This window comes from Balaenoptera acutorostrata, chromosome 5 (genome assembly GCF_949987535.1).
Source record: "Balaenoptera acutorostrata chromosome 5, mBalAcu1.1, whole genome shotgun sequence".
NCBI lineage: Eukaryota > Metazoa > Chordata > Mammalia > Artiodactyla > Balaenopteridae > Balaenoptera > Balaenoptera acutorostrata.
In genome coordinates this window covers 44,462,478-44,489,646 of record NC_080068.1, presented here as the reverse complement: position 1 = coordinate 44,489,646, position 27,169 = coordinate 44,462,478, and the positions used below count along the sequence as shown (strand labels likewise).

Below are 27,169 nucleotides of genomic sequence, written 5' to 3'. Positions count from 1 at the left end.
GTTTCACCTTTAACCGGGCAAACAAAGGAATGAGTTACAAACCTAAGACACAGCAGTACTAGTTTCTCTCTGCATTGCATTGCCTTGCATCCATCCATTCATGCATATGTCCATTCATTCATCCAATCATTCAGTAACATTTATGGAGCACCTCCTACCTCAGGCCCAGTTCTGCCAGTTGGGAAAGCACTGGTGATTAAGACTGGCATGGTCTGCATGTCTCTTAGGTGGGAGTTGTAAATTCTTTGCTTATCATTTTATAGCTGCAGCTGTAATAGTTTCAGAAAACTGAGCCAAATGTGCTCAAAACTATGTGGAGTTTGGGAAAATACCTTTCTAATGAAGAGTTTTTTCTTCTTTTTCTTTTCTTCTTTCTTTGCCCATTATTTTTCTAAAGGTGGTGTGCTGAGCAAAATTTCAGTGATTCGAGGTGTCATTTGCAGACTGGTTTGCTAAGGTTCTATGGTACCACCAGTGGTCTTTCAAGCCTGATGTGCTTTCATTTGATTTCCTTCTTGATGCAAAAGAAATTTTAAAAATGCACTATAATCATTGGCCTAGAAAATGTAATAAAGGGTGTTCTTCTCAGAAGTAACACTTAAGTGCTGTATATCCACGAGCCAGGAGCATTTGCCTATTTAGAGCTGAAAAGACAAGTGAAAAGAGAGTAGCAAAAAAAACCAGATAAATATGCATACTTTCAAAGAGTAGTTATATTTTTACACCTCTTCAAGCTGTCCTGTTTTCTCTTTTTCTCTTATGTGGCAGTGCTGAAGTTAAAGCAAGTGGAAAAACAACAGACTAACTGTTACAACAAAAGACAGCATATCAATCAGATTAACCAAGACAAGTTGGTTGGAAGGTTTAAATGATCTCTGAGTTTTATGCACACAGCCCGGTTCTAACATGGAGTGAGGAGCTTTGGCAGCCAAATCACTGGGGCATGTGATGGTTGGTGACCTTATTCTGAAGCATGTTACCGTTTCCAAGTATTATAATGCTGCAATTTCCTGTACACAGCAATGCTCATTTTAAGGACATCTCTTAGATGAAAACTTAAAAAACAAAACAATACAAAGCAAAACAAAAACAAACAACCCCCCTCCAAGATTGTTTAGAAATATCTAGCCATCGAAATGACGTCCCTTGAATATCAACAAAACGATCTCCACCGACAGCTGTTTACATGGACGTCAACAGAGGGTCAGTTTTCTGAGTGATGTTCTGTCTTTGAGACTCTTCTCTTCTTTTCTTTTCTAGGGATACACAACTAGGATGGTTTCTGGCCACATCTTTTGCTTGGGTAAAGCAGAATCTAGCATTTCCTAAGCTTGCTTGCTATTGATTCCTGTAGTTTGTGATCTAAGAAGAGATGTAAGCAATCATTTGTTCTACCTCCTACATATGATGGATGAAGAAGCAGAACTTTTGCATATTTTCCTTAGGCTGTTTCTCTCCCAGCTAACAATCTAACCACCTCTGGGTTGTATAAATGTGGGCCAAGGAGTCAAGCAATGTTTAAACAAAACCACATTGAAATGGCCTGTCCATTTCGGTGTCTTTAAACGGATCCAGGTCCCTGGCTTCAAACCGAACAAACAGGTGGTGGAAAAGCCTCCAGTGTATCATTGCTTAAAAATTTCCCACCTCGGGGCAAAATCAAGGTCTTCACTTTTAAAATAGTGTTTTGAAACCATCAAGCCCAAAGTATCCACTTGCAGATCATTTTTCCTGCTTCGCCTCCATTGGCTCTGGTGCGACTGTGTATGTATTCTAACAAGCTGACTCTAAGAATTTGGATCCTGTGTGCTACACACAGCTCAGTCCAGCAGGAGGTGTAGAGAACAGTGCAAATAGGTGTGCTCGTTGCCTGGCACATCTGGAACGAGCACTTTATGATGCCAGGAGCTCTTAAGCCTTTTTAAGTCCACAGAAGGGAGTCCCGCTGGCTCTCAAGGAGCTGTTTATGCATTCACAGGCAGCACCTCCAGGGCCAGGAAGGAGCTGACGTGGCTCTTCCCACCCCCTCCCCATCAGGTGTGAGAAGCCTGTGTGCTGGAGCTGGAACGCCATCGCCCACACTGCTCATTCGCTCTTGCTTTGAGACCTTGGATATCCCAGTCAGCAGTCCAGGTCATCATGAACCAGTGATCACAATGATCACACCCCGTACCTGGTAGGGGCCTCACCCTCACACGCAGCGCCCTCGTACAGCCCAGGAAAGGAGCACCTGTCTACACACAGCTCCTGTGTTTCCGCAATCCACATGCTGTCAGCACAGGCTTAAGTGAAATCTGGTAGTAAAAACACAACCACACCCCATCCTGTGGGACCCAGTGGCTTTGTCCGTTCGTTCACCGCAGGGTGGGGAGGGATTGATGGCTCTGCCCAGAAGTTGGTGCTTCTATTAGAAAAGCAACTTCGGAGATTTCTCTCAGTGACAGGAAGGGAGGAAAGGGGAGGTGGGGAGGGGAGGCTGATGTGGTGAACCCCGAGTTGTAGGGACCTGGAGAGACGGTGGAAGGCACAGGCACTTTTCCCCCTAGTAACTGTAGGTCAGGAAGGGTACCTCCTCAGCAAGTGCTGTGAGGAGGGCCACCTTCTCAGGGCAAAGCCTTCACAGCCCAGCCGGCTCGGGTGCTGTCAGCTGGTCTGTTCTTCCTGAATCCTGTGAGGAAGCGGCGGCAGGATGCGGCTGACGGGTCTTCCAGATGAGGAGTCAGAGGCATTGTGGGCGTGAGAGGAAGAGGAAAAGAAAAAGGCTGTCCCGGAGCCCACAGAAGCTGCTCTTTGCCTTATAGGCGCTCCTGGGCCAGCACTCTGCTTCCTCCTCTGATGGTGCAAATTTAGAATCAGGAGCATTGCTGGGGCGGTAGGGCTGGGGGAGATGGACCCCACAGCCCACGGGGAGAACAGGAGAGGCGTTTACGGGTCACTTATATCACTTCCTTGACGTCGAGGAAGGGGAAGGAGGGGACTGAGACTCATACCCTCAACCAAAAATGGGGAAATTTTTTAAAGGATTATAAAGGTTTTTTCTTTCCTTCCTTGTTTTTCACGTGAGCAGCCGCAGAGGACACAACTGGCTCTCAGTCTCCTCTGTAACTGGGGACAGGATTGAGATGGATAAGTGAGCCTCCCAGATAATCCCCAAAGTTCATTCTTACTACATCAGCTCAACCTCTTCCCTCCACAAATCTATCCCAGCTCCTGACGCGGAGAAAAATGAGCTGATGGAAGCATAAAGGACATTGCAAGCCAGACCTGTCCTCTGATGGGGTTTGAAGGTGCAGGAAGGAAGCCAGAGATACAGGGGGACCCACACCAGGCTGGACGGAGGCTCTGCGGTCCTGTCCTCTGCTGTCTCTGTGGTCGACAGAGACGACAGACTTACTGAAATGGCAGAGCTGGACAGGATAACCCAGTCCAGTCGGTTCCTTTACAGAAGGGGATACTAAAGCTCTGAGAGGTTAGAGCCATTGTAGGGGAGGCAAACCTTTTCCTTTATCCTCTTAGCGTCAGGCTGGGCCTGAGAATTAAGTTGACATAAGATGGATTCAGAGGAGATAAGCATACAGATTTTATTATTACATGGACATGGGAGCCTTCACAGAAAAATGAAGACCCCCCCAAAGTGGTTGGGTCTAAATGCTCATATACTAGGTTGAACAAAGAGTAGTAATTGTGAACAAGTAACTAAAATATATGGGGACGCTCAGGGAAGATAAGGGCTGTTTTAACAAGGTTTGTTTGTACTGATTTCTCTTGGTACCTTCTCCCTGTCTATGGAGATAAGAACGTTTCTTTCCTCCTGGTACGGAGAGGGTATCTTTCACACGGGAGTTTCATCTCCTGCTTTTAGGAAGGAAAAAGGAAGTCAGAGCACACTGCTTGCATCTGCTGGTTTTCAAGTGGCTTTAACTCAAAATAATCTTATGTCAAACTGGCAGATTTGGGCATATCCTGCTACATTTCACCATCCAGCTAGTTCGGAGCAAAACCGGAACTGGAAGTTGGTCCCCCTCACTTCTAGTCTGCAGTGATTTGGTTCCATCTCGGTTTTCGTCTCGTGACTGGGGCAGCCACTCACCCCCAGCGGACGTCTCCTGGGGGTCTACGAGGCGCCAGGCCCTGTGCTCAGGGCATCGGGGTTTCTCTGATGCATAAGTGTTACTGTTCCTATTTTGTGGATGAGGACACTGAGATTCAGAGAAGCGCAGTGGGTTAGCAAATGGCGCTTGCATGTGGGTCAGCCTGAAAACACAGCAAGTTAGACCAAGAGTTAGAATTCAAAACTGCCGTTTGTGACAACACAAATGGACCTTAAGGGCATTATGCTAAGTGAAATATGTCAGACAGAGAAAGACAATTACTGTGTGATCTCATTTATACGTATAATAGAATCTAAAAAAAAAAAAAAAAACAAACCCTCCAGGCTCATAGATAAAGAGAACAGATTGGTGAGGGGTGCGGTGGAAATGGGTGAAGGTGGTCAAAAGGTATAAACTTCCGGTTATAAGCTAAATAAGTCCTGGAGATGTAATGCACAGCATGGTGACTAGAGTTAATAACACTGTATTGTATATTTGAAAGTGGGTAAGAGGGTAGATCTTAAAAGATCTCATCACAAGAAAAAAAATTTGTAACTATGTGTGGTGATGGGTGTTAACTAGACTTATTGTGGTGATCATTCTGTAGTATATACAAATACCAAATCACAAAGTTCTACACCTGAAACTAATACAATGTTATATGTCAAGTTCATCTCAGTTGGAAAAAAAAGAGAATTCTAACTCAGGTCTCTGAGTACAGTGCTATTTCTACTACTCCACTAAGCTGGAGTACTTTCTTTCATTAAGTTATTTTTCATGGATTATATTTAGTTTTATTGCTTCATCATATTTTGGGAATAAATGAGACACATGCACTATTTTTACCGAGAACATATCCTTTTGGCCTCAGACAGTGGTCTCCCGCTCAGACTCAATTATTTCCCCTCAATTTTGACCTCCCATGGCCTAGAAAGGCAGTAACTTGAGAGGTGTTTGAAATCTGAATGCAGGCATATTCCCATCTCTGCCGTTGCCAGTGAATGTTAGGGCTGGGTGGGATCTGAGACAGTCTGGTTTCATCCCTTCTCTTTGCAGATGAGAAAACTGCACTCTTAGCTGTTGCTGAGACATGCAGGGGATATGAATAGGGAAGACTCCAGCGTGCTCTAAACTTCAGCCACTCCATCAACATCATCGCCGTCCTTATCTCATTCATGGGTACTGCTGATAAAGACGTGGCACTCAGGTTCAGAGGAGTGAGGTTCTGGATTTACTTGGATTAGCTGTGGAACAGCCTCCTTTTGTGAGAAGATTCCAAACAGCTGTTCCAAATGTAACCTTTTCTATTAATGGACAAGCAAATAAGTTTAGTACTTTTAGGGGTCAAATGTTCACAGACACTTTCCCAATCAGGGTCATTTTAGTTCAGGCTGTCACAAACTCATCTTGGAATATATCTGCACTCTACCAACACTCCATACAAGGGCTTAGCAATATGTAACCGGAATACAAAAGCAGCTGAAAAATGTCTTGTAAGTGTCCTTACAAATGAAGTCTGGTCTGGCACCCACCGATGGCTGGACTCCCGCTCAAGTGCAGACAGGCTAAGACGTCTATAGCTGATGGCAGGGGCACAGCTGCTTTGGGACAAAAGATGGGCAAAGAGTGAGGCAGCACAGGGAGGGGCAAAGCTGAGAGAGGCAGGGTTGGAGTGAAAGTTGAGTCCATCACCTCCACCTCTGGTCACTGCTGGGGGGCCTGGCAGGGCTCTGGGGAGGAAAGTATTCTTCATGCTCTTTTGGGTGACATGTAGGTGTTGGGTTCCCATTTGTCAGCTGGAAGCAGTACAAGCGACAGTGTTAGTGAGTGAGAAACGATACCACTGGGGGTTCTGCATTCCACATAAAACTTGCTGACTTTCCTTCTGGTTATGCTGATGCGATAGGAAAGGTCTGGTCTTAGGGGCTGCTGTTAACCCAGAGCCCAACTCAAACGTGAAGTATGTGATCATCATAAAGCATCAGGCACCCTTGAGGGACATTCCAACAAGATATAAGTATCTGGTCGGGGACTCCCCTGACAGTCCAGTGGTTAAGACTTCACACTTCCACTGCAGGGGGCGTGGGTTTCATCCCTGGTAGGGGAACTAAGATCCTACATGCCGCGCGGCACGGCCGAATTAAAAAAAAAAACAAAAAACGATTTAAGTATCTGGTCAAGAACACCAATGAATTCATAATCATTTATTGTAAATCACTCATAGTTTACACATTATAAATGGCAAAAATAACACTGCTAAACACCTGCTGGATGAAGTACTTTATTATGACAATTTCTTATTGGCATCACTTCTTTTTCAAAAATTTAAAATTTAAATTTAAACCCTACATCTTCCCTGTCTTTGAAGCACTATGTTTGAAGTGCTCTGATGCCAACACTATAAGGCTTTCCTTTGCTCTAACATCTAACACAAAGCGGAACGCTGTCCCATTAATTTGGCATGCTCTTTACAAAGCAACTTAACACACAAATTTTTCTTAAATCCAGAAGCTACATAATGGTCACTTTATGTCTTGCTGCAAGTTCAGTGAAGGCTGCATGCAGGTGAAACATTTGTAGACACTGAGTTCTAGATAACTATTGGTTATTAAGATCTGATTGCTTGGTGTGGAAAATTAATATGCTTATTTAGCAGAAGTAGGTAAAGTACATGCATCAGTGGCTGGGATCAATTAGAATATAAATTAGGTGTCTAAACATTTAAATGAGAGTTTCATTTGAGCTTAATTTGATGTCTGGCACTTCTGAGTTATACACCTTAAAATGACAGTAGCAAAGAGAACAAAATCAAACACTTAAAACAGGCACTGACTTATAGGGTCAGCTGGGTGTACAGCTCGGGACACAAAACTAGCTGAGCAGTGAACAGATCTCTTGAAGCAAAGGCAGTGGAACGTTGACAAGCTGGAAACAGGGCAAAAAAATAAGAGAGCCATATCCTGTGCTCTCATTTTTTTACGTTTTCAATTCTCTTCCTTAAAAATAACAACACACAAACACACAGTAATTACAAAACACAAACATCCTTTACTATTTAGACCCTCTCTTTTGTCTTCTACCCTGCCTCTCTGCTCCTTCAGATAGTCTGTTTAAAAATAATGTTGGGTTAACCGGTAGAAAAAGAAAACAAGGCTCTCCTGAATCGCACTGAAAGAATATTAAATTCCTTCCTCCTGTCAGGGTTAACATCTCGTACAAGCACATGATGATGTATGTTTGACATACTGTAGCTACAGCGATTAAATCACGTCTACGTTCTAGTGGTAAATCATAGTTACATTGACTTTTAAAAAATTCTTTTCATTGAGAGTTGTATCTTGACATTATTTTGAGACAAACAAAAAATTCCCAAACCGCGTAGACTCCGTTCCCTCCCCACCCTGTACCCCCTCCCACGATCCAATGAACGAGAGAAGTGTAGTAACAAAAAGACCATGAACCGAGGCGTTGACAGTGGACGTGGATAGCGGTTCCAGGGTCAGGCGCTGCCCTCTCCAGTTCTGGCTTTCCGGGCTTCAATCATCGGCTTGGTTGCCCGTTTGCGGTCAGTGGCCAGCCCCAGCCAACACATGAAGTCAATGAACCAGGTGGTTGGGTTGAAATTTAAGCCAAATTCACTCGCAGAGTAGTCAAAGGGAAAGGTGTGATGGTAGTTATGGAAGCCTTCACCTGGAAGACAAAGTGGGCTTGAAATAACCCAATCAGCATCTCTCTGTAGAGCTTTCTAAAAATCACTCACTTATTGCAAGACACTGTGTCAGGCTCCAGTGGGGAGCAGAAGACTTATTTGCTGTGTGCCCTTAGGAAGCGTTCACTCAACTGGCTAGACAAACTCAATAGGAACAGAAAAATAACAGTAATCAGCACAAAGTCTCAAGAGTAATTTTCCCTGTGGATTGGTGGCATGCTCCCACGACTTCAGAGCTGTACTTCTTAAGCTAAATGCCAAATGGCTGATAACAGATCATCATTTTGATGTATGTTCGTAAAAGGAAAAATAGCCTCTGTGGACTGAAGTAATTAAAGGAAGACTTCTTGGAAGAGCTTGGAAGAGATAAATGATAATCATTCTGATAGGTGAGTGAATTAAGGAGTTGGATCTTTAAATATCCAAAATCTGCCTATATATTATTCTACCCCTCACAGTGAATAGCTTTTCCTCCCTTACTTCCCCCCCCCACTAAGCTGTTTTCAGGAAAAGTCTCACGGCTTCTTTCATTTGTTTTTTTTTTTTTTAAAAACAGCTTTATTGAGATATAATTTACCATACAATTCACCCATGTAAAGAATACAATTTAATGGCTTTTGGTGTATTCACTGAGCTGTGCATGCATCACCACAATGAATTTGATAGCATTTTCATTACCTAAAAAGACACCCCATTCCCCTTAGCTGTTGACCCCTAACCATCCACCCTCCCTCCAGCCCTTCTTTCTTTCTCTGTGTTGGTTAATTTTACATGTTAACTTGACTGGCCAAGGAGTGCCCAGATTAAACTTTATTTCTGGGTGTGTCTGTGAGGGCGTTTCTGGATGAGATTAGCATTTGAAGCAGTGGACTCAGTAATGTAGATGGTCCTCCTCAATGTGAGTGGGCATCAGCCAATCCCTTAAGGGCCTGAATAGAACCAGTGGTGGAGCAAGGAGGAATTTGCTCCCATTTTCCTGACTCACTGATTGAACGTCTATCTCATCTTCTCCTGCCCTCTGACTGGCATTTGCATCATCAGCTACCCTGGTTCTCAGGCCTTCAGACTCAGACTTAATTATATCACTGGCTTTCCTGGGTCTCCCGCTTGCAGACGGCAGATGGTGGGACTTAGCCTCCATAATCGCATGAGCCAATTCCTCAAAATAAATCTCTCTCTCTCTCTCTCTCTCTCTCTCTCTCTCTCTCTCTCTCTCTCGTTCTCGCTCTCTGCCCCTCCCCCACCGTACACACACACACACACACACACACTCGCACAAACAGAATACATCTACATTTATATAGATACAGATCTCCTACTGTTTCTGTATATATGTATATATAGAGAGAGATTATGAGCAATATTATATATATATTTATTTGCATATACATATACATATACTGTTTCTGTTTCTCACTTTTACTAATACAATCTCTATAGATTGGCTTATTCTGAATACTTCATATAAATGAAATCATACAATATGTAATCCTTTGTGACTGGCTTCTTTCACTTAGCATAATGTTTTCAAGGTTGTAGCAGATATCAGTACTTCATTTCTTTTTATTGCTGAAGAGTACTCCACTGTATGGATATACCACATTGTATTTATCCATTCATCAGTTGAGGGACACGTTTTAGCTGTTATAAATAAATAATGTTGCTATGAACACTCATAAACAAGTTTTTATGTGGACATACATTTTCATTTCTCTTGGGTATAAATCTAGGAGTGGAGTTGCTGGATCATATAGTAACTATTTTTAACCATTCAAGGAACTGCCAGATTCCTCCTTTACTTCTTAAGTGGCTACTGGTCATCATACAGTTCTTCTATTGACCACATTTGAAAGATTCTGCTCTACAATGAGTACATCAGATGGATCGGTCTGTTGTCTGCAATTTTCTGTTTTATTTAGGTCCTTTCTACCCTGCCCCTCCACCCTCATCATTCCTAGACTAGAGTACTAGCGTTTCCCCCTATTTTCAGAAACAGGCACTGTTCTAAGAACTCTGGATGTATTCCCCCATCTATCATACAGTGGGTGTAATAAGAGTCTTCCAAGGACCTTTATCAAGAAAGCTGATTTGAGAGTCCAGTGTTGACCTGGACAAGCTTCAAACCAACACCCAGCTCTTCAGGGCCTGTGTCATGGCCTCATTCTTTGGGTTCCCTGGCCCACCAGCCCCTATGTAAGACGGTAACAGTCCCAGAGTGCCCACTCTCGTCTGCTCTCAGAGTTACCACTGGATGTGACTCCCCTCATTACAATTCTTATAGAAGATGAAGAGTGAGAGGAGGAGAAAACAATAGGAGGGATCAGGAAACTCACACTTTTCTCTCTGTTTATCCAGTTATTCCCATAGCTAAATTTGGTGTTTATTCCACCTTATATTGCTCTTGTCAACACAAGATCCCTGGGGTCTTAATAAATGGGTGACCCTAACACCATGATGGCAGAAACCCATGGCAGAGGGATGCAGAGACTGTTTCAACTTAACAGCAGGAACCTCCCTTCCTGGGTTTGATCTCTGTGCTCAAGGCTCAGGTTACCCAGGAGACTCAGTTGCTTCTATCAAGATACAGCTATCATTTATTAATCACTTACTGTGTGCCACCATGCTAAATTCTTCAAAGGGTATTAATGCCTATAATCCTCACATAGCTAAGCTAGCTGCTACGATTATCCCCAGTTTATAAATTTATTTTTATTTATTTATTTATTTATTTTTAAATTTTTTTGGCTGTGTTGGGTCTTCGTTTCTGTGTGAGGGCTTTCTCTAGTTGCGGCGAGTGGGGGCCACTCTTCATCGCGGTGCGCGGGCCTCTCTTGTTGCGGAGCACAGGCTCCAGACGCGCAGGTTCAGTAGTTGTGGCTCACGGGCCTAGTCGCTCCGCGGCATGTGGGATCCTCCCAGACCAGGGCTCGAACCCGTGTCCCCTGCATTGGCAGGCAGATTCTCAACCACTGCGCCACCAGGGAAGCCCTATCCCCATTTTAAAATGAGGATGGAAATGCACAGAAGGGACAAGTAACTTGCCTAAGACCATATGGCTAGTAAGAAAAACAACATCCCCGAAGGCTTGTTTCCTGCTAAGCACTGCTGCAAACAGTATGTATTACCTCATCTAACCCTCTGGCGACCCCAGGCGGAGGTCAATGCTACTATATATTATCCCCACTTTACAGATGAGAACACATGGTATGGAGGAGCTAGATAACTTGCCCAGAGAGTAGGTGGAGGAACCAAGACTCAACCAAACCTGTCGGACTCCAGAAGCCTGGCTCTTAATCATTCTGTGGGACCACGAGACGCCAAGGTCCCATTTCTCCCCATCCCTCTGTTTGCAGGCCTTTTAATTAATTAATTTATTTTTAAGGTCAGCCAAATGATGGACAGCTGAGGCTAGAGCGGTCAGGGCAGTTTGAGACAGACATCAACAGCTACTCCTCCTTAGGGAAATTTCCATGGTAAAAATAAATAGCTACTAATGATTGATCACCTACTATGTACCAGGCACTGTACTAAGCAGTTTACGTATAGTATCTTAGTTAATTCTCATAACACCCCTATGAAGCAGGCATTCCTGTTCCTATTTCACAGGTAAGAAAACTGTAAATATGAGAGAGTAAGTGGCTTGGATTCTAACGCCAAAGCCCGAGTTCATTCCAGTTTACTCCCCTCCATTGCCTCTCTTTACAGATTCCACAAAACCACTGAGAAGCCAAGAAGATCTGAGCTGCCGCTCCCCCCACTGGCTCCCACCCCACACTCACCGATGGCACCCAGGGTGACGAGCGGGTTCTGCCGAGGGCTGATGTTCTTGTCATAGGGCCGGTTTCCGTACATGTGGGCGACACTGTTGACCAGCCAGGTGACATTGAGTGAGATGGTGTAGCGGAGGATGGAGGCCAGGAAGTAGGAATTCCACAGACTCTCTCCCCAGATGCACCAGGGCACCAGCGTGGGGACCATGAAGCACATGAGCACCACGGTGATCTTGTAGTACCTGGAAGGCAGGATGTCGTGCTATCATTGGGCACCTGTTGATGGTGGCGGGGATAGGTGAGCAAGCTACAGGGCAAGTCAGCAAGGGTGCTGCTCAACTGCTTCAGCTCTTGTACCCTGTTGTGTGTCGCTCTGTATGGGGGTCACAAACCCATATACCTACAAGGGCTAGGCAGGTAACACAAATTTGAGAATTAGGGCAGGCAGAAGCTATAGGAAGTGGAAGGACCCACAGCATACTTCAGAATTTCAATATAAAATCATGAAACCCATGCATCTTAAAGCTGCATTTGTCCTCCAAGCTGCAGTTTGACAGCTTTTGTTTCTTTCATCAGTCAGTCAACCTGACAGTCAGGTTTTTTTCAATAATTTCAAGAAATATCCTGTACTCCTTGAATAATTTTCAGGCACGTGATTCTGTACTAACTTAGCTTGGTAAAAGGTGAACAACCCCTTCCCTAAAACGTTCTCTGTCCCTCTGAGATTACATTCCAAACTGGCTAAAAATAAACTAAGTACAGGAACAGGCACAGGCACATAAAAAGTAAAAATTAAAAAGAAACCATCAATAGTTGGATTGCTGGGCCTGTTGATCCAGCAAACGTTCCCTGAGCGCCTCCCGTAGGCCAGGCCCTGAGTACGAGTGGTACAAAGCCAAATTTGACACAGTCTCTGCCCCAGGCCCCAGTCAGGTGAAACCCCCGGCTGTGTAGGACCAGCTCTAAGTAGGGACAGGAAAGGGGCTCTGAAATTAAAATGTCCAAAGCTGCCCGTTCATGGCTGATTCCTCCCTGACCTGCCTTCAACTGACCAAGCTTCTGGAAGGCGTCTGTTAAGATGCACATGTATGAACGGGGAGGGGGCATAGCGTGAGGAAATGAGACCTGGGAGGTGGAAAGCTTTGGTCTTGAGTCCAGATCTGATTCTGGATGCAAAACAAGCCTCTTTTTATTCTTTCACTCTCCTCTTGTTCACAGCTAGATGGTTCCCCAAAGAAGAGCGTGAGGCAAGGGCTTGTACGTGGGTAGTTTATTTGGGAAAGTGAGCTCAAGTAACAGGAATAGGCATCTGGGAAGTGGGAAACGAAAGGAGGGAAAGTCAAGAAGGGGGTGCCAACTGCTACAGGCAACTGAACTTGGACCTTGATGGGGCACATTATACCTCAGAATTATTCTCTCAAGGAATGAAAGAAGACACTGTTTTCCCATTGGCTCCAACTCTTCCTTGGTCCAAGGGTCCCCATGGGATGTCAGCTCTCTCACACTTTCAAGTTTGCTTGGGTCAGAATGGCTGAGTGTGGTCCACGGGCATCTCAGGTGATGGTGGCAGAGAAGCCAGGGCAGGAAGTAAGAAATAAGCAGTAGAGCTGAGCAAGGTGCCGTTGGGTTACACCTGTGCCATCAGGTGGCTGCAGGAACAGCTGGAGTGAAAAGGTGGGCTGGGAGTACGAGGTAGGCATGAGAGGTGTCCAACACAGGCAGTAATTATAATACCTCCTGGGGTTCTTGCGAGGATCAAATACTAATAACTAATGCATACTATGTGCTTACTATGTGTCATGGCTATTCCGAAACCTGTCCATGTACTGGCTCATTTAATTCTAACAAAGACTTTAGCAGGAGGGGCCATTAATATCCTCATTTTACAGATGGGGAAATTGAGCACTGGAAAGGTTATGTAGATGGGCCAAGGTCACAAGACTAATAAGTAGTGGGACCAAGATTCAAATCCAGGCAGAAGCACTTCGGAGACTATCATGCTATTCTGCTTTGCAAGTAAAATCGTGTATGTAAGTGTGTTTCGCAGATTGCTAGCTGCATGTGAAGGTTGGTTCCCATATAATTATCACTGTTTTTATTGGGCAACATATTAACCCCTCAGCACCCATTCTCCAGTCGTCGGCATACAATATGACTGCATTTTAGTGGAAGGAGGGTGCCCGGGAGGTCAGATGAGAGGGTGTGGTTGGAGGGGCAAAGACAACAGACAGTGGAGGCACTGGTGGTCTGAGGTTGGGCTCCCCGGAGTCCCGTGCAGAAGGCTTTCGGAGCGTGCTTTTGGGAGATGCTTATAAGGAAGGGAGGAAGGCAGGATGGGCCCAGGCAGAAGCTCACCCACAGTGAGCTTCAGCAGATCCGGTGGAGCTGGATGGCTCTCTTAGAGCTGTCCCACATTGTAAGGTATCACCTCATCATCCGCCACCAGCCTCAGGGTGCCTCCTGGGCTGGGTGAACATGTGGGCAAGGGCAACCCCTAGAAAGGACAGCAGCCAGGCTTGGGGGCATCAGCTGAAGAGGGGATCCGGGTGAAGCACACGGGCCCTGACCAAGTGCCCTGGGGACTGGTGTGAGTGCCTGTGAAGAGGCAGAGGCTCTGAAGGGACGCCCAGAGGCGACGGCCTGCCGCGGCTTCTCCTCGAGGGCACCTCTGCAGAGCACAGGAGGCAGCTGAACGCTGCCCACAGAGGCATTCTGCAACTTAAGTGGTTCCTCCTCTTCCTCCACTCTCTGGGTTGCAACCCAGTACCTTTGCAAAGAGCCTCTCCTAGTCCTGCTCGGAGCTCCTAGTCCTCATTTTGCCCCTGGAAAGGAGACAGAAATCACGTACTGACAGCTAGCTCGGTGCTGGATGCCGGGCTAAGCACGCCACAGGCTGTCTCTCACTTACTCTTCACCGCAGACTCAGGATGGACACACTCTGGCAATGAGGATGCTGTGGCCCAGAGGGGCCATGGTTCCCCGGGCCTTTGCTCTGACTCTGCTCTGCCCCGACCCTACGGAATCCGCCGTCTCTGGTTTGACTGCAGCCTGCAGGCTTCGGCTTCCACACATGCCCTGCCGCTGCTTCCTCCTTCTGAGCTGTTAGGGAAGCCTTCTGCCTGCCTGGGCTCTGGTTCTAGAAGCTCCACTTCCCAGAGGGGGCCGGGTCCCCGTGGAGGGAGAGGGCCAGCAATGGGGCTTCCCAAGTGGGAGGAGAAAAAGGCCTTGCCTGCTAACACAACCACTGTCCCACCAAATTCTCTCTTCCTCAAGACAAGAGGCTCTTTAAAAATCACTGCCCTCGTTCCAACAAAGCTTTAGCACATCTAACTATAGGGTTGCTCTCTGACTGCTCGGCCTGTATTCTGCTAGGGTTTCTCTTTGTGTGTTCAATGCAATGGATGGAAGAGGAGGGAATTTTTAGGGGGCACGGTGAGTCTGGGTGGGATTGCCAGTGAGACAGGGCTTGATGCTGATAACCGTGTAAAAAAATCTCCCCAACCATTTCAAATGGACTCAGCGTATCTTCCTGTGCAGCCGAGTACCCCTTCCCCCTGGTGTTCATTTAATTACAGTCACTGGCCTTCTTGCCTCAGAACAAGGGCTGAGATGTCGCCCCTGCTTCCTTGCTTAAGAACACTCAAATCTGGGCGCCCTAGCCAAGGGGCCACAGGGCAACACCACAAAGTCTCCACCCCTAATCCTTCCTCATTGAAATATTTTCTTTCTTTAGCTGGTGGTAGGGAGGAAGACTGGAGAGGGGCTACTGATATTGCTTTTTTTGCTAAATGGGCTTCTTATGTTGTAAAGCATCATAGAACAGTTAACTACCCAACTCTGCCACTGTCTTTCTGTGTGATCTTGAGTAAATTATTTAATCACCGTGAACCTCAGGTTTCTCTTTTGTAAAATGCGGTACTGACAAATTTATTGAGTGCCTACTATGTGCCAGGTACTGTCCTAGCATTGGAGATATAAAGTGTAAAAAACAAACAAAAATCCCTGCCCTTGGGGAGCTGGGGTATTTTGGTAGGGAGATTTTATATATATATATCCTCATATGCATATATATATTCTGGTAGGAAAGAAAGCTAATAAACAATATAAATAAATAAAATATAGAGCATGCTAGTGGTAAATACTAAAGAAAAAAATAAAGCAAAGAAGGAGAATATGACATCAAGGGCAGGTGTTGAAATTTTAAATAGGGTGTCTAGGGAAGGACTTCCTGACACTGTAGCTTTTGAGTAAAGACTTGACGGAAGTGAGAAGTTAGCCATGTGGCTAAATAGGACAGAGAATTCCAGGCAGAGGAAACCACAAGTGCAAAGGCCCTGAGGCAGGAATGTTCCTGGCACATTCTGGGAAGAGCAGGAGCATTGGGGCTGGAGCAGATGAACAAAGGGAAGAACTGTAGGAGATAAGAGAATAATGATGGACCACATCACGGAAGGGCTTGTAGGTCATCATAAGGGTTTCACCCTTTACTTTGACTGAGATGGCGCCTTGGTCAGGTTTTGATTAAAGGAGTGGTGTGATTGGACTTATCATTCTGAGTGTTGTGTTGAGAAGGGACTGTAGGGGAGGGCAGAAGCCAGGAGGCAATTAGGAGGCTGCTACAAAGCCTAGGCAAGAGAGGGCGTTGGCTTGAACCAGGATAGTGGTGGCTGGTGTGAGAAACAGTCAAATTCTGGATATATTTTGAAAGTAGAGTGACAGGACTTGTTAACAGACTGGATGTTGGAGAGAAAGGAGTCAAGGGTGACACCAAGGATGGAGATGCCATTAGCTGATATGGGGAAGGATGGAGGAGTTCAGTCTTAGACATGTCAAGTGGCAGATGCCCATTAGACGTTCAAGGGGCAATGTCAAATGGGCAGCTCGACAGACAGGTCTGGAGTTCAGAAGTTATCTAGAGATAGGTTTTGATGGGAAGAGATATTTGGAAGGCATCAGTATATGAATGCATGCCACTCACATATATATATTTTCTTGTTTGAGTTCCACAATAGTCCTATGAGATAGTTTTTATAACCTCACCTTTGTAGGACATTTATGGAGATCCAAAGAGGTCATGAGACTTCTCCAAGGCCACACTGGTTGTGCAGAACATAGGCAGGTTTCAAATTCAGTTCTTAAACCTAATTGTCTGCTCCCTCTAAGTATAACCTGCTACTTACTCAGCTTACCAGGAGAAGGTCATAGGGGAGAGGTAAACTGGGTTGGAGTGTGCAATCTAGCTGTTGCCTCATGAATTGCACATCTTTAAGTAAAAATACTGTCTCCTCAAGGTCAGAAATAGACACGTTGTCCACTCCAGCTAGACTGAGCTTCTTCCCATTCCTTGGGAACCACCTTCTTTCTGTCCCTGTATCTATGACACTCTTCCCCCAGCCTGGCTGACTTGACTTTTTCAGTTATCAGTCTAAACGTTCTTCCCTCTTGGGGAATTTCCATGGTCCCCTTGGACCAGGCAAGGTGCCTCAGCATGTTGTACTTCTCAACTCTCAGTATTCATAAATACTTGCTGGCTTAGTGGGCAGTCTCACCTGCTAGATCAGTGGCCTCAACCTTAACTGCACGTTAGAATCAACTGGGTGAACATTTAAAAATGACTGATGTTGGGAACCCACTGTAGACCAACAGATTCCAACTGAATACGAATTTGTGGCCTGGGCACTGATATTTTTAAAGCCTCTCCATTGCAAACATTGATCATGGCCTCCCTATAATCCACCCCACCCTTTCTCTCTTGCTGAAATGCCCTGATATTGTTCAGATACCCAACTGTCCTCCCTGCAGCCAGGTCCTTTGGGGACATGGGTCCTGATTGGTTTCAGGCAGTCAACGTTGATCTCATTCACTTTACCAATAATAAATTTGGGAATTGGGCAGTAGTGGCCAATAAAATATGAGGGAAAGGATGGCTACAATTTTTTGAAAGGGAGATAACAAGTGTTAGTGAAGATGTAGGGAAATCGGAAGCCTTAGCATCATTGGTGGGAACGTAAAGTGGCACAGCTGCTGCATAAAGCAGTTTCTCAGAAGGTGAAACATCCAGCAATTCCACTCCTATGTATCTATTCAGACGGTTGGAAGGCAGGGACTTGAACAGGTATTAGCGCACCAATGTTCACAGAAACATTATTCACAATAGCCGAAATGTGGAAACAACCCAAGGGTCCATTAGTAGATGAATGGATAAACAAAATGCTGTCTATCCATACTATGGAACATTATTCAGCCATAAAAAGGAACACATTTTTGATATACGTTACAACATGGATGAAACTTGAAAACATGCTTAATGAAATAAACCAGGCACAGAAGGACAAATATTGTTATGATTCCACTCATACGAGGAACCTAGAATAGGCAAATTCACAGAAAGAGAAAGTAGACTAGAAGTCCCAGGAACTGGAGGGAAGGGGAAAGGAAGAGGGACGTTATTGCTTAATGGGTATAGAGTTCTTCGGGGAATGATGAAAAAGTTTTGGGTATAGATAGTGGTGATAGTTATACAACATTGTGAATATACTTAATGCCACAGAAATGTACACTTATGAGGGGTTAAAATGACAAATACTATGTTGTGTATATTTTACGGCAATAAAAAAAAGAGAGAGATGAAGGAATATTTTCCTTGATAACAGAAAGAGCTCAGAGGCAAAGACGGCATCTCTTTTTTCACAGTGACTCCTGGCCCTGCTCCAGCCATGCGTGACTGTGACAGGAAGAAGACTCAGAAAAAAGTAGACCCCTTAGGGTGACAGAGCAGAGAGATGGAAAGGCTCTTGAATATGCTGTGGAGCCACAAAAATAAGCAACCCTAGAGTGGCTTTATCCCTGGGGTCTTAGTCTGAGACAAGCCAGGCGGGTCAAGATCTCCTGTGGGGTAGCTGAAAGCCTTCCAGTATAACGTAGTAGACGCTGTGATGTACCATCCAGATCTCTCAGCATCAGAGGGCTTCATCTCCCAGTGGATGGAAGTGCTGCCTCTGCCTTGCCCTCGGTCACGTCCTCTCCCAACAACCCCACCCAGTGACTGACCTATAAGGGCAGTAGTCCATTACCCAGGCCGGGTCCCATTGCCCCAACTCACCATGACTCTGAAGAGCCATCTCCACTTCAGAGCCCCTACAGGGTTGGCTGAAGCCCCCACTGAGATCAGTCAAGGCTCAGCTTCTTCCCTTGCTCAATCCTGTTTCGGTCCCTTCTTCCACAGGTGTTGACCCCAATGACCCTTCCAGTACTCTCCAGGAAACTTTCTACAATGTAACATCCATCTCGGAGGCAGCTTCTGGGTAACCTGTCTTGCCACATGGATCTACCGCTGGGCCTGCAGAGTCCAGCAGAAAGCCAGACTCTTCAGAGTCTAGCGCAGAGACTCGCACATAGCAGGCACTCCTAAATATTTGTGGAATGATTACATGAATGATCCTCTGGTTAGTCAATGATGAGTTCTCAGCTTCTCAGGAAAATAAAAACACTACAGTGACTTCAGTAGGGCTCAGAGTATGAGAGATAAGATGCCAAGGTTTCCCAAAACAAACAAACAAACAAAAAAACCCCCCACAAACTGCACAATAAACGTTCCACCTGCTTTTAATTGTGTATATAAAAGTCAACACCTCGAAGAAAGACATTCGTGCCCATGGGGACCCAAACCCCAGCTTCCAACAGGTTTCACTGTGAGGCTACCTACATCTGGTTTAAATGAATGATTTCTGAGCATGAGCTGCTAGGTTATTCTCTGAGCTGCCAAATATGGTAAATTTTTGGCAGTATTTAAGGTTAACAGCCAGTCTAACAGGTTTGGTCCTGGTTTGGAATGTGAGTGGCTTCTTCCTTTCCGTGCACACTCAGATGGGAGTTATCTGATAGGAAAGATAGGAGATAGAAGAAGCCTCCTAAAATCATCAAGGGAGAAAGAAAAAGAAAGGGGTAAAGAAAGAGAGAAGGGGTGGTATGAACCTGAGAACGACCCAAGGAAGAGTAGCTCTCCTTTACAGATTTGAAACCAGAGATCCACATGTTTAAGCCAAAATCACAAAAGCCAAAGCACTCAAGCTCACCTTACAGGTAACTCTGGAGCAGTTTCCTAGAGCTTTAAGGTGACAGCTTATAAGAATAGGGTGTTGGAAACCTTTCAATTCCCACCTCACAATTCCTCATGATACCAATACCACAGTGGGAAGATGGCTTTCAGCATTTAGCTGAAGATAAGAAGTCCATTTTCACACAATCAAATGCCATCACGCCACGCCCCCCATCCAAGTAAGCTTTGATTAGAGGACACAGATAGTGACATGGGCCCTAACCTTTCAATGCTTTGAAGAATATGCTTATTCCAATAAACTGGATCACATGAAACATTAAAGACAGGCTTGAGACCAAAAGTTTGTTCTATGGAGAAGAAAGAATTTGGGATTTCATACATATATATATTTCAAATCTGGGTGTGATAAGCATATTAAAACTCTCATTTTTCTTTAGATGAAAAAGAAATTGCTGTTCTCTGTCTGCAAGCATTTCCTGTTGCTTGACTAACCCTAAGCACAGCAGTCCAGAGCTGCTGGTGTGTGAGATCTTGAGAGTGAAATCTATTAGAACATGAAGGAAGGGGAAATGACCTGCCGACTTCCAAGCAGGGCCAGCCTCAGGAAGTGTGAAAAGAAGCAAACACAATGGGTGAGAGGGAAATTATAGTCCACAAATGTATCGTAATTATGAGCAATGAGCTGTCACTAGCATCTTGATTAAATATGTTTGGTTTTGTGATTTCACTTACAGTCGAGCCAGAAATTCATCTTCCCTACAGTTTTTGCATCTTGTAGGGGACCAGCCAAAATTATCTGGGTGCTTACCATAAACATTAATTTAGAGGACAGATGATCCGCCCTGGCAGCTTGTAAATGCATGGACCATTCTTTCCTTCTTTTGTCTCCTCTGTTATCACCCACAAGGAGGTGGAATATGTGATTCGTTTGGATGCAGATCTGAAGATGGAAGCCCGCTGATAGGGAAGCTCTTTGGAGTTTTTCAGAAAACCTTCCAGACTCTCTGAATTGTTTAAGTTGAAAATAGGCTTTGCGGCCGTGTCCTTGAGTCTGCCTCTCCGGTGCTTCAGTGTCTTTAAGTGAAAGTGTTCATGATGGCCACATTTGAAGTATTCTCAGAAAATCTTAATCACTCCAGATTTGTCTTTGACCCTCAATTAGTCTTGACATCACTTCCCCTGTGCTACTTCATGATAAGCATTCCTGTAGAAGAAAATCTTTAATTAGACTATCTAGATGCATAATCCTCATCTTCTGGCTAATTCCTTCCACGGAGGAACCAGAGATGGCAAACGGCTGCTCCATGAAAGCATCTCCTTCGGAAACTTGCAATGCATGGGAAAAAAAGACATATTTTTATTTTCTCTCCGACTTCAGCTTGATTTGCTTTTGAGGTCTGAATGTGGAGGTTAGCTGCATCCATCTACTTGAATTTAATTTGTCTTTGTACAAACAGCTTGCATGAATTCACTAGGCAGTGGTTCAAAAGACAAACATAATCATTTCAGAATTTTAGCAGAAAAGAGCATTATTCCTACCTCATTAACAATGAAGTGCTTGAAGAAAAATGCCCAGGCATATATTGATTGCTAAGACCGTGTAAGGAAGGTTAAAAGGACTTTTGCCATTTCAAAGCTTTGATTCCATCATAATATGCACAGGACAAGTTCTTTGAGGACAGGATTTGTCTTGATCTAATTCACATCATTCGTAGTTCCTTGAACACAAGATGCTGGTTAACACAGCAGGTGCCCAGTAAGTAGCTGAATTGTTGACTTGCACAATGAGCATCCATCTGTCTTTGGCCAAAGCAATTGCATCAGTTCACCTTTGTAATTGTTTGATATTTAGAGTTTCTCTAGTCCTCTCCAGAAATTTAAGTTGATTTGACTGGATGTCATTCTGGGTCTCTCTTGAGGATTCTTTGTCTGCCCTTCCTCCCTCCCACTCTCCTCCCTCCCTTCCTGATTAGTTATCAATCGTTCTCAGTAAGTTATAGGAACGACAGACTAACTCCTGATGATATGCAGGATAGGATGACTAAAATGAACAACTACAATCATTTACAAAATATTTTTTAAACAAAGTCACTGCATGTACTTTCTCTCTTAAAACTTCACACTTAAAACTGTATTCCACTTTGACTCTATCTGAGATAAACTGAGCATCACAGGAGAAAACATAACCATTTCCCCTAATCTGGGATCCATGAAGTTGTATGCAAACTCTTTTGTGTATTCCCATTTTTCTGGAGTTCAAAGTCCATAGCTTTCATCAAATTCTCAAAGAGATAGTCAATTCCCAAAGGAATGAAAGCCCAATATATTAGTAAGGTAACTACTTTTTTCTTTGATGATGCTATTGTTTAACTTTGATTTTCTCTGTTTCCTTTAGGATCTGGCGTAAGATTTAAGTAAGAAAAATTTAATTCAATTTAAAGGGTGGTCCTTTTATTTTTTTTAAAGAGTGGTCCTTTTTATTTTTATCTTTAAAAATAAATTTATTTATTTATTTATTTTTGTCTGCGTTGGGTCTTTGTTGCTGCGCGTGGGCTTTCTCTGATTGTGGCGAGCGGGGGCTACCCTTTGTTACGGTGCGCGGGCTTCTCATTGCAGTGGCTTCTCTTGTTGCAGAGCATGGGCTCTAGGCGCACAGGCTTCAGTAGTTGCAGCATGTGGGCTCGGTAGTTGTGGCTCGCGAGCTCTAGAGCTCAGGTTCAGTAGTTGTGGCTCACGGGCTTAGTTGCTTCGCGGCATGTGGGATCTTCCCGAACAAGGGCTCAAACCTGTGTCTCCTGCATTGGCAGGCGGATTCTTAACCACTCTGCCACCAGGGAAGTCCCTGGAGTGGTCCTTTTTAAAATGAGATTGTCCTCCCTTTTTTTAGCAGTAAAAATTTTAAAAGAATTAGTGACAGTAGATAGCAATGTATGCATGTGTAGATAGCAGTGTGTGTGTGTGCTCACATGTGGATCCTGTGCTGAAAGGACAATCACCAAGTGACAGACTACAACCCTCCTCCCCTACCCAAGGGAGCAAGTTTAATTCCAAAACTCTATCAATGATAAGCTACCCACCAGCAGCCAGTCTCTGTGCAGGAAAGAAGCCAGTGGAGTCATTTTGGTGACTTTCATAATCAATATGAACTGCTGCAGCTGAATTGATCAGGTAAGCTGACCATTTTCCTTGCTGAGGGCAAAAATGAACAGGCTGACCTAACACGGTTTCTTCATTTCGCATGTAAGAGGAATGGCCCTTGTGCACAATGCATGCTTTGTAGCCCATGGGTTCCATTCTTAAATTCAAGCTGCACTGTCTTTCCAAAGCTCCCCAGGCCTTCAAACCTCAGCTCAAGACTGATTTCCTTCAGAAAGCCTACCCTGATAAATCTCCTCTCACCTGTGCTTATTGCATTATTCAACATCCCTTCAGTACAACTGTGCTGTCAAGACTCAAGAAGACAACCATTTTAGACAGCTGAGTTTTCCTGCAAGCTGAGAGTACAAATGTTCAATTACCCCAACTTTCTTTTAAATTGTATGTGGCAAAGGAAAAGATGGACACATTTCATTGAATCAAAATGGAAATTTCTGCATGAAAGGGGCCAAAAGGTACACATTTCCAATTACAAAATGAATAAGTCCTGGGGAGGTAATGTACCGAATGGTGACGATAGTTAATAATACTGTGTTGTGTACCTGTGTTGCATACTTGAGAGTACCTAGGAGAATGGATCTTGAAAGTTCTCATCACGAGAAAAAGATTTGTAACTATGTATGGTGATGCATGTTAACTGGACTTTTTGCAGCGATCATTTTGTAATATTTACAAATATTGAACCATTATGTTGTACACCTGAAACTAATATAATGTGTCAATTATACCCCATTAAAAACAATGGAAATTTCTGTGTGCCAAATAAATAAATAGTATGTGGAAATCATTACCCATTTTTGGTCCTTCTTAATCAGAGTTTATGGAAATAACTTGACTTTCCATGATGGTGATGAGTGTCTTAGCCTGGGTTTCTCGAAAGGAAGGCTTAAGGCAGAAGGTTCTATGATATTATTTTATAAAGAGGGCTGAGTCCCCGGGAAACAGAATGTGGAAAGCAGGGAAGGTCGGGGGGCCGATAAGAGAGTGTGTTACTGAGCTGGTCCCGGCTTGATCCCTCACCCTGGTGGGGCCATCTTCCAAGAGGCCATTTGGGTGATGGAGCCTCAGAACATTGCCTTGGGAGGAGGGAGGGAAGAGTGCATCTACCAGCTCCCCTCTGCATTGCCCGCATCCCCACCACTACCACACACAAACTTCGGGATTGTGAGCGTGGGTGCGGAGAGGTGTCACAGGCTCCAGCACCAACAGAGACGCCCCAAGGCAGGAGGCGCAGGCGTGAGGAGGGCGCTGTCGGGATGAACCTACCTGAAACCAGTTGGAGTGAAGAGAACTGCAGAGAACGAGTGGCCACAGCCCCAGGACAGAGAAGGTCCAGACAGTCTGCAATGTGGCCTAACGGGTGTCTGATACAAATAAGTGTGAGCTTTAGACTCTGTTTGGCCCACAGGGTCTGTTGAGGTATGAAGAGCTCTTGGTCTTGACTAAGTGATTCATTATATGACTCAGTCACTATAAGAACTGACTTCTTATGTTTACGTATTAAATTTTGCTGATTCTACCTTTATTTTCAGATACACTGATAAGCTGCCACCTCTGTTAGTTTTCCCACCTTCAGTGGCTTCTCTGTCTCCTTCTAACTTGTTCCTCATAATCTGACAAGGGTTTGAAAACCAAAGAGCTGAACTTTTTTTTTCTTTATTTTATAATGATTTTTTTTTAGTGTTTTAATTTTTTTTATTGGAGTAAAATTGCTTTACAATGTTGTGTTAGTTTCTGATGTACAATGAAGTGAATCAGCTACATGTATACACATATCCCCATATCCCCTCCCACTTGGACCTCCCTCCCCCACTTTCCCCACCCCCCCCGATCTAGGTCATCATAGAGCACCGAGCTGAGCTCCCTGTGCTATACAGCAGGTTCCCACTAGCTATCTATTTTTACACATGGTAGTGTATTTATGTCAAACTTAATTTCCCAATTCGTCCCACCCTCCCCTTGCCCCACTGTGTCCACATGTCTGTTCTCAACGTCTACATCTCTATTCCTGCCTTACAAATAGGTTTATCTGTACCATATTTCTAGATTCCACATATATGCGTTAATAAGATATTTGTTTTTCTCTTTCTGGCTTACTTCACTCTGTATGACAGACTCTAGGTCCATCCACATCTCTACAAATGACCCAATTTCATTCCTTTTTATGGCTGAGTAATATTCCATTGTATATATCTGCCACATCTTCTTTATCCATTCATCTATCAATGGACATTTAGGTTATTTCCATGGCCTGGCTAATGTAAATAGTGCTGCAATGAACATTGGGGTACATGTGTCCTTTTGAATTATGGTTTTCTCAGGGTATATGCCCAGTAGTGGGATTGCTGGGTCATATGGTAGTTCTATTTTTAGTTTTTTAAGGAACCTCCATACTGGCTCCATAGTGGCTGTATCAATTTACGTTCCCACCAACAGTGCAAAAGGGTTCCCTTTGCTCCACACCCTCTCCAGCATTTATTGTTTGTAGATTTTTGGTGATGCCCATTCTGACTGGTGTGAGGTGATACCTCATTGTAGTTTTGATTTGCATTTCTCTAATAATTAGTGATGTTGAACATCTTTTCATGTGCCTCTTGGCCATCTGTATGTCTTCTTTGGTGAAATGTCTATTTAGGTCTTCCATCCGCTTTTTAATTGGGTTGTTTGTTTTTTTTGATATTGAGCTCCATGAGCTGTTTGTATATTTTGGAGATTAATCCTTTGTCAGTTGCTTCATTTGCAAATATTTTCTCCCATTTTGAGGGTTGTCTTTTCGTCTTGTTTATGGTTTCCTTTGTTGTGCAAAAGCTTTTAAGTTTAATTAAGTCTCATTTGTTTATTTTTGTTTTTATTTCTGTTACTCTCAGAGGTGGGTCAAAAAAGATCTTGCTGTGGTTTATGTCAAAGAGTGTTTTTCCTATGTTTTCCTCTAAGAGTTTTACAGTGTCAGGTCTTACATTTAAGTCTTTAATCCATTTTGAGTTTATTTTTGTGTATGGTGTTAGGGAGTGTTCTAATTCCATTCTTCTACATGTACCTGCCCAGTTTTCCCAGCACCACTTATTGAAGAGACTGTCTTTTCTCCATTGTATGTTCTTGCCTCCTTTGTCGTAAATTAGGTGCCCATATGTGTGTGGGTTTATCTCTGGGCATTCTATCCTGTTCCATTGATCTATATTTCTGTTTTTGTGTCAGTACCATACTGTTTTGATTACTGTAGCTTTGTGGTATAGTTTGAGGTCGGGGAGCCTGATTTCTCCAACTTCATTTTTCTTTCTCAAGATTGCTTTGGCTATTCGGGGTCTTTTGTGTTTACATACGAATTGTAACTTTTTTGTTCTAATTCTGTGAAGAATGCCATTGGTAGTTTGATAGGGATTGCATTGAATCTATAATAAAGGCCATATATGACAAACCCACAGCAAATATCATACTCAATGGTGAAAAACTGAAACCATTTCCACTAAGATCAGGAACAAGACAAGGCTGCCCACTCTCACCACTCTTATTCAACATAGTTTTGGAAGTCCTAGCCATGGCAATCAGAGAAGAAAAAGAAATAAAATGAATACAAATTGGAAGAGAAGAAGTAAAACTGTCACTGTTTGCAGATGACATGATACTATACATAGAATATCCTAAAGATGCCACCAGATAACTACTAAAACTAATCAGTGAATTTGGTAAGGTTGCAGGATACAAAATTAATGCACAGAAATCTCTGGTATTCCTATACACCAACAACGAAAAATCAGAAAGAGAAATTAAGGAAACAATCCCATTTACCATTGCAACAAAAAGAATAAAATACCTAGGAATAAACCTACCTAAGAAGGCAAAAGACTTGTACTTAGAAAACTATAAAACACTGATGAAAGAAATCAAAGATAACATGAACAGATGGAGAAATATACCATGTTCTTGGATTGGAAGAATCAATATTGTGAAAATGACTATACTACCTAGAGAGCTGAACTTGAATTTGTGTGCAGATGAAGCACACACAGGCTCTGAGTGAAAGCTGAAGGGGGGCCTCTGGGCTGAGACTAAAAATGCAGAATTATTAGGAGAGTGACATTTATTCAAAGGTCTCTCTCTATGCAGGTAGAGGGGGGAACATGTACTTTGAAGGTTAGAGGATTCCATGGAATAAGGTGAATCTGGCACTGAGCATCTACCATGATGATTCTCTTTGTTTATTCACAGGTTCTTGACTTTATTCCAGTTATATGAAATGATGGGATCTCTGAGTTTCAGATAAGTGAGACTCTACCATATTTAATTTTCACTACACTATGTGTATTTGAACTTAATGATATTGTTATGCTGCCTGTGATTTACCTGAAGATACTTCAGCATAAACAGTGTGAGATAGGGGTGCGTG

General features: G+C 43.8%; 1 protein-coding gene across 1 annotated transcript in view; it reads right to left on the bottom strand.

Moving 5' to 3' along the window:
• Positions 1-6,280: 6,280 nt before the first annotated feature.
• The window catches only part of SCD5 (stearoyl-CoA desaturase 5), a 155,669-nt gene continuing 134,780 nt past the window's right edge, over positions 6,281-27,169 (bottom strand). Inside the window, exons 4-5 of the mRNA XM_057547376.1 lie at positions 11,580-11,812; positions 6,281-7,781 (exon numbers count right to left, since the gene is read on the bottom strand). Coding sequence (XP_057403359.1) covers positions 7,591-7,781; positions 11,580-11,812 — 424 coding nt within the window. The 3' untranslated portion in view covers positions 6,281-7,590. The remainder of the gene's footprint in view (positions 7,782-11,579; positions 11,813-27,169) is intronic.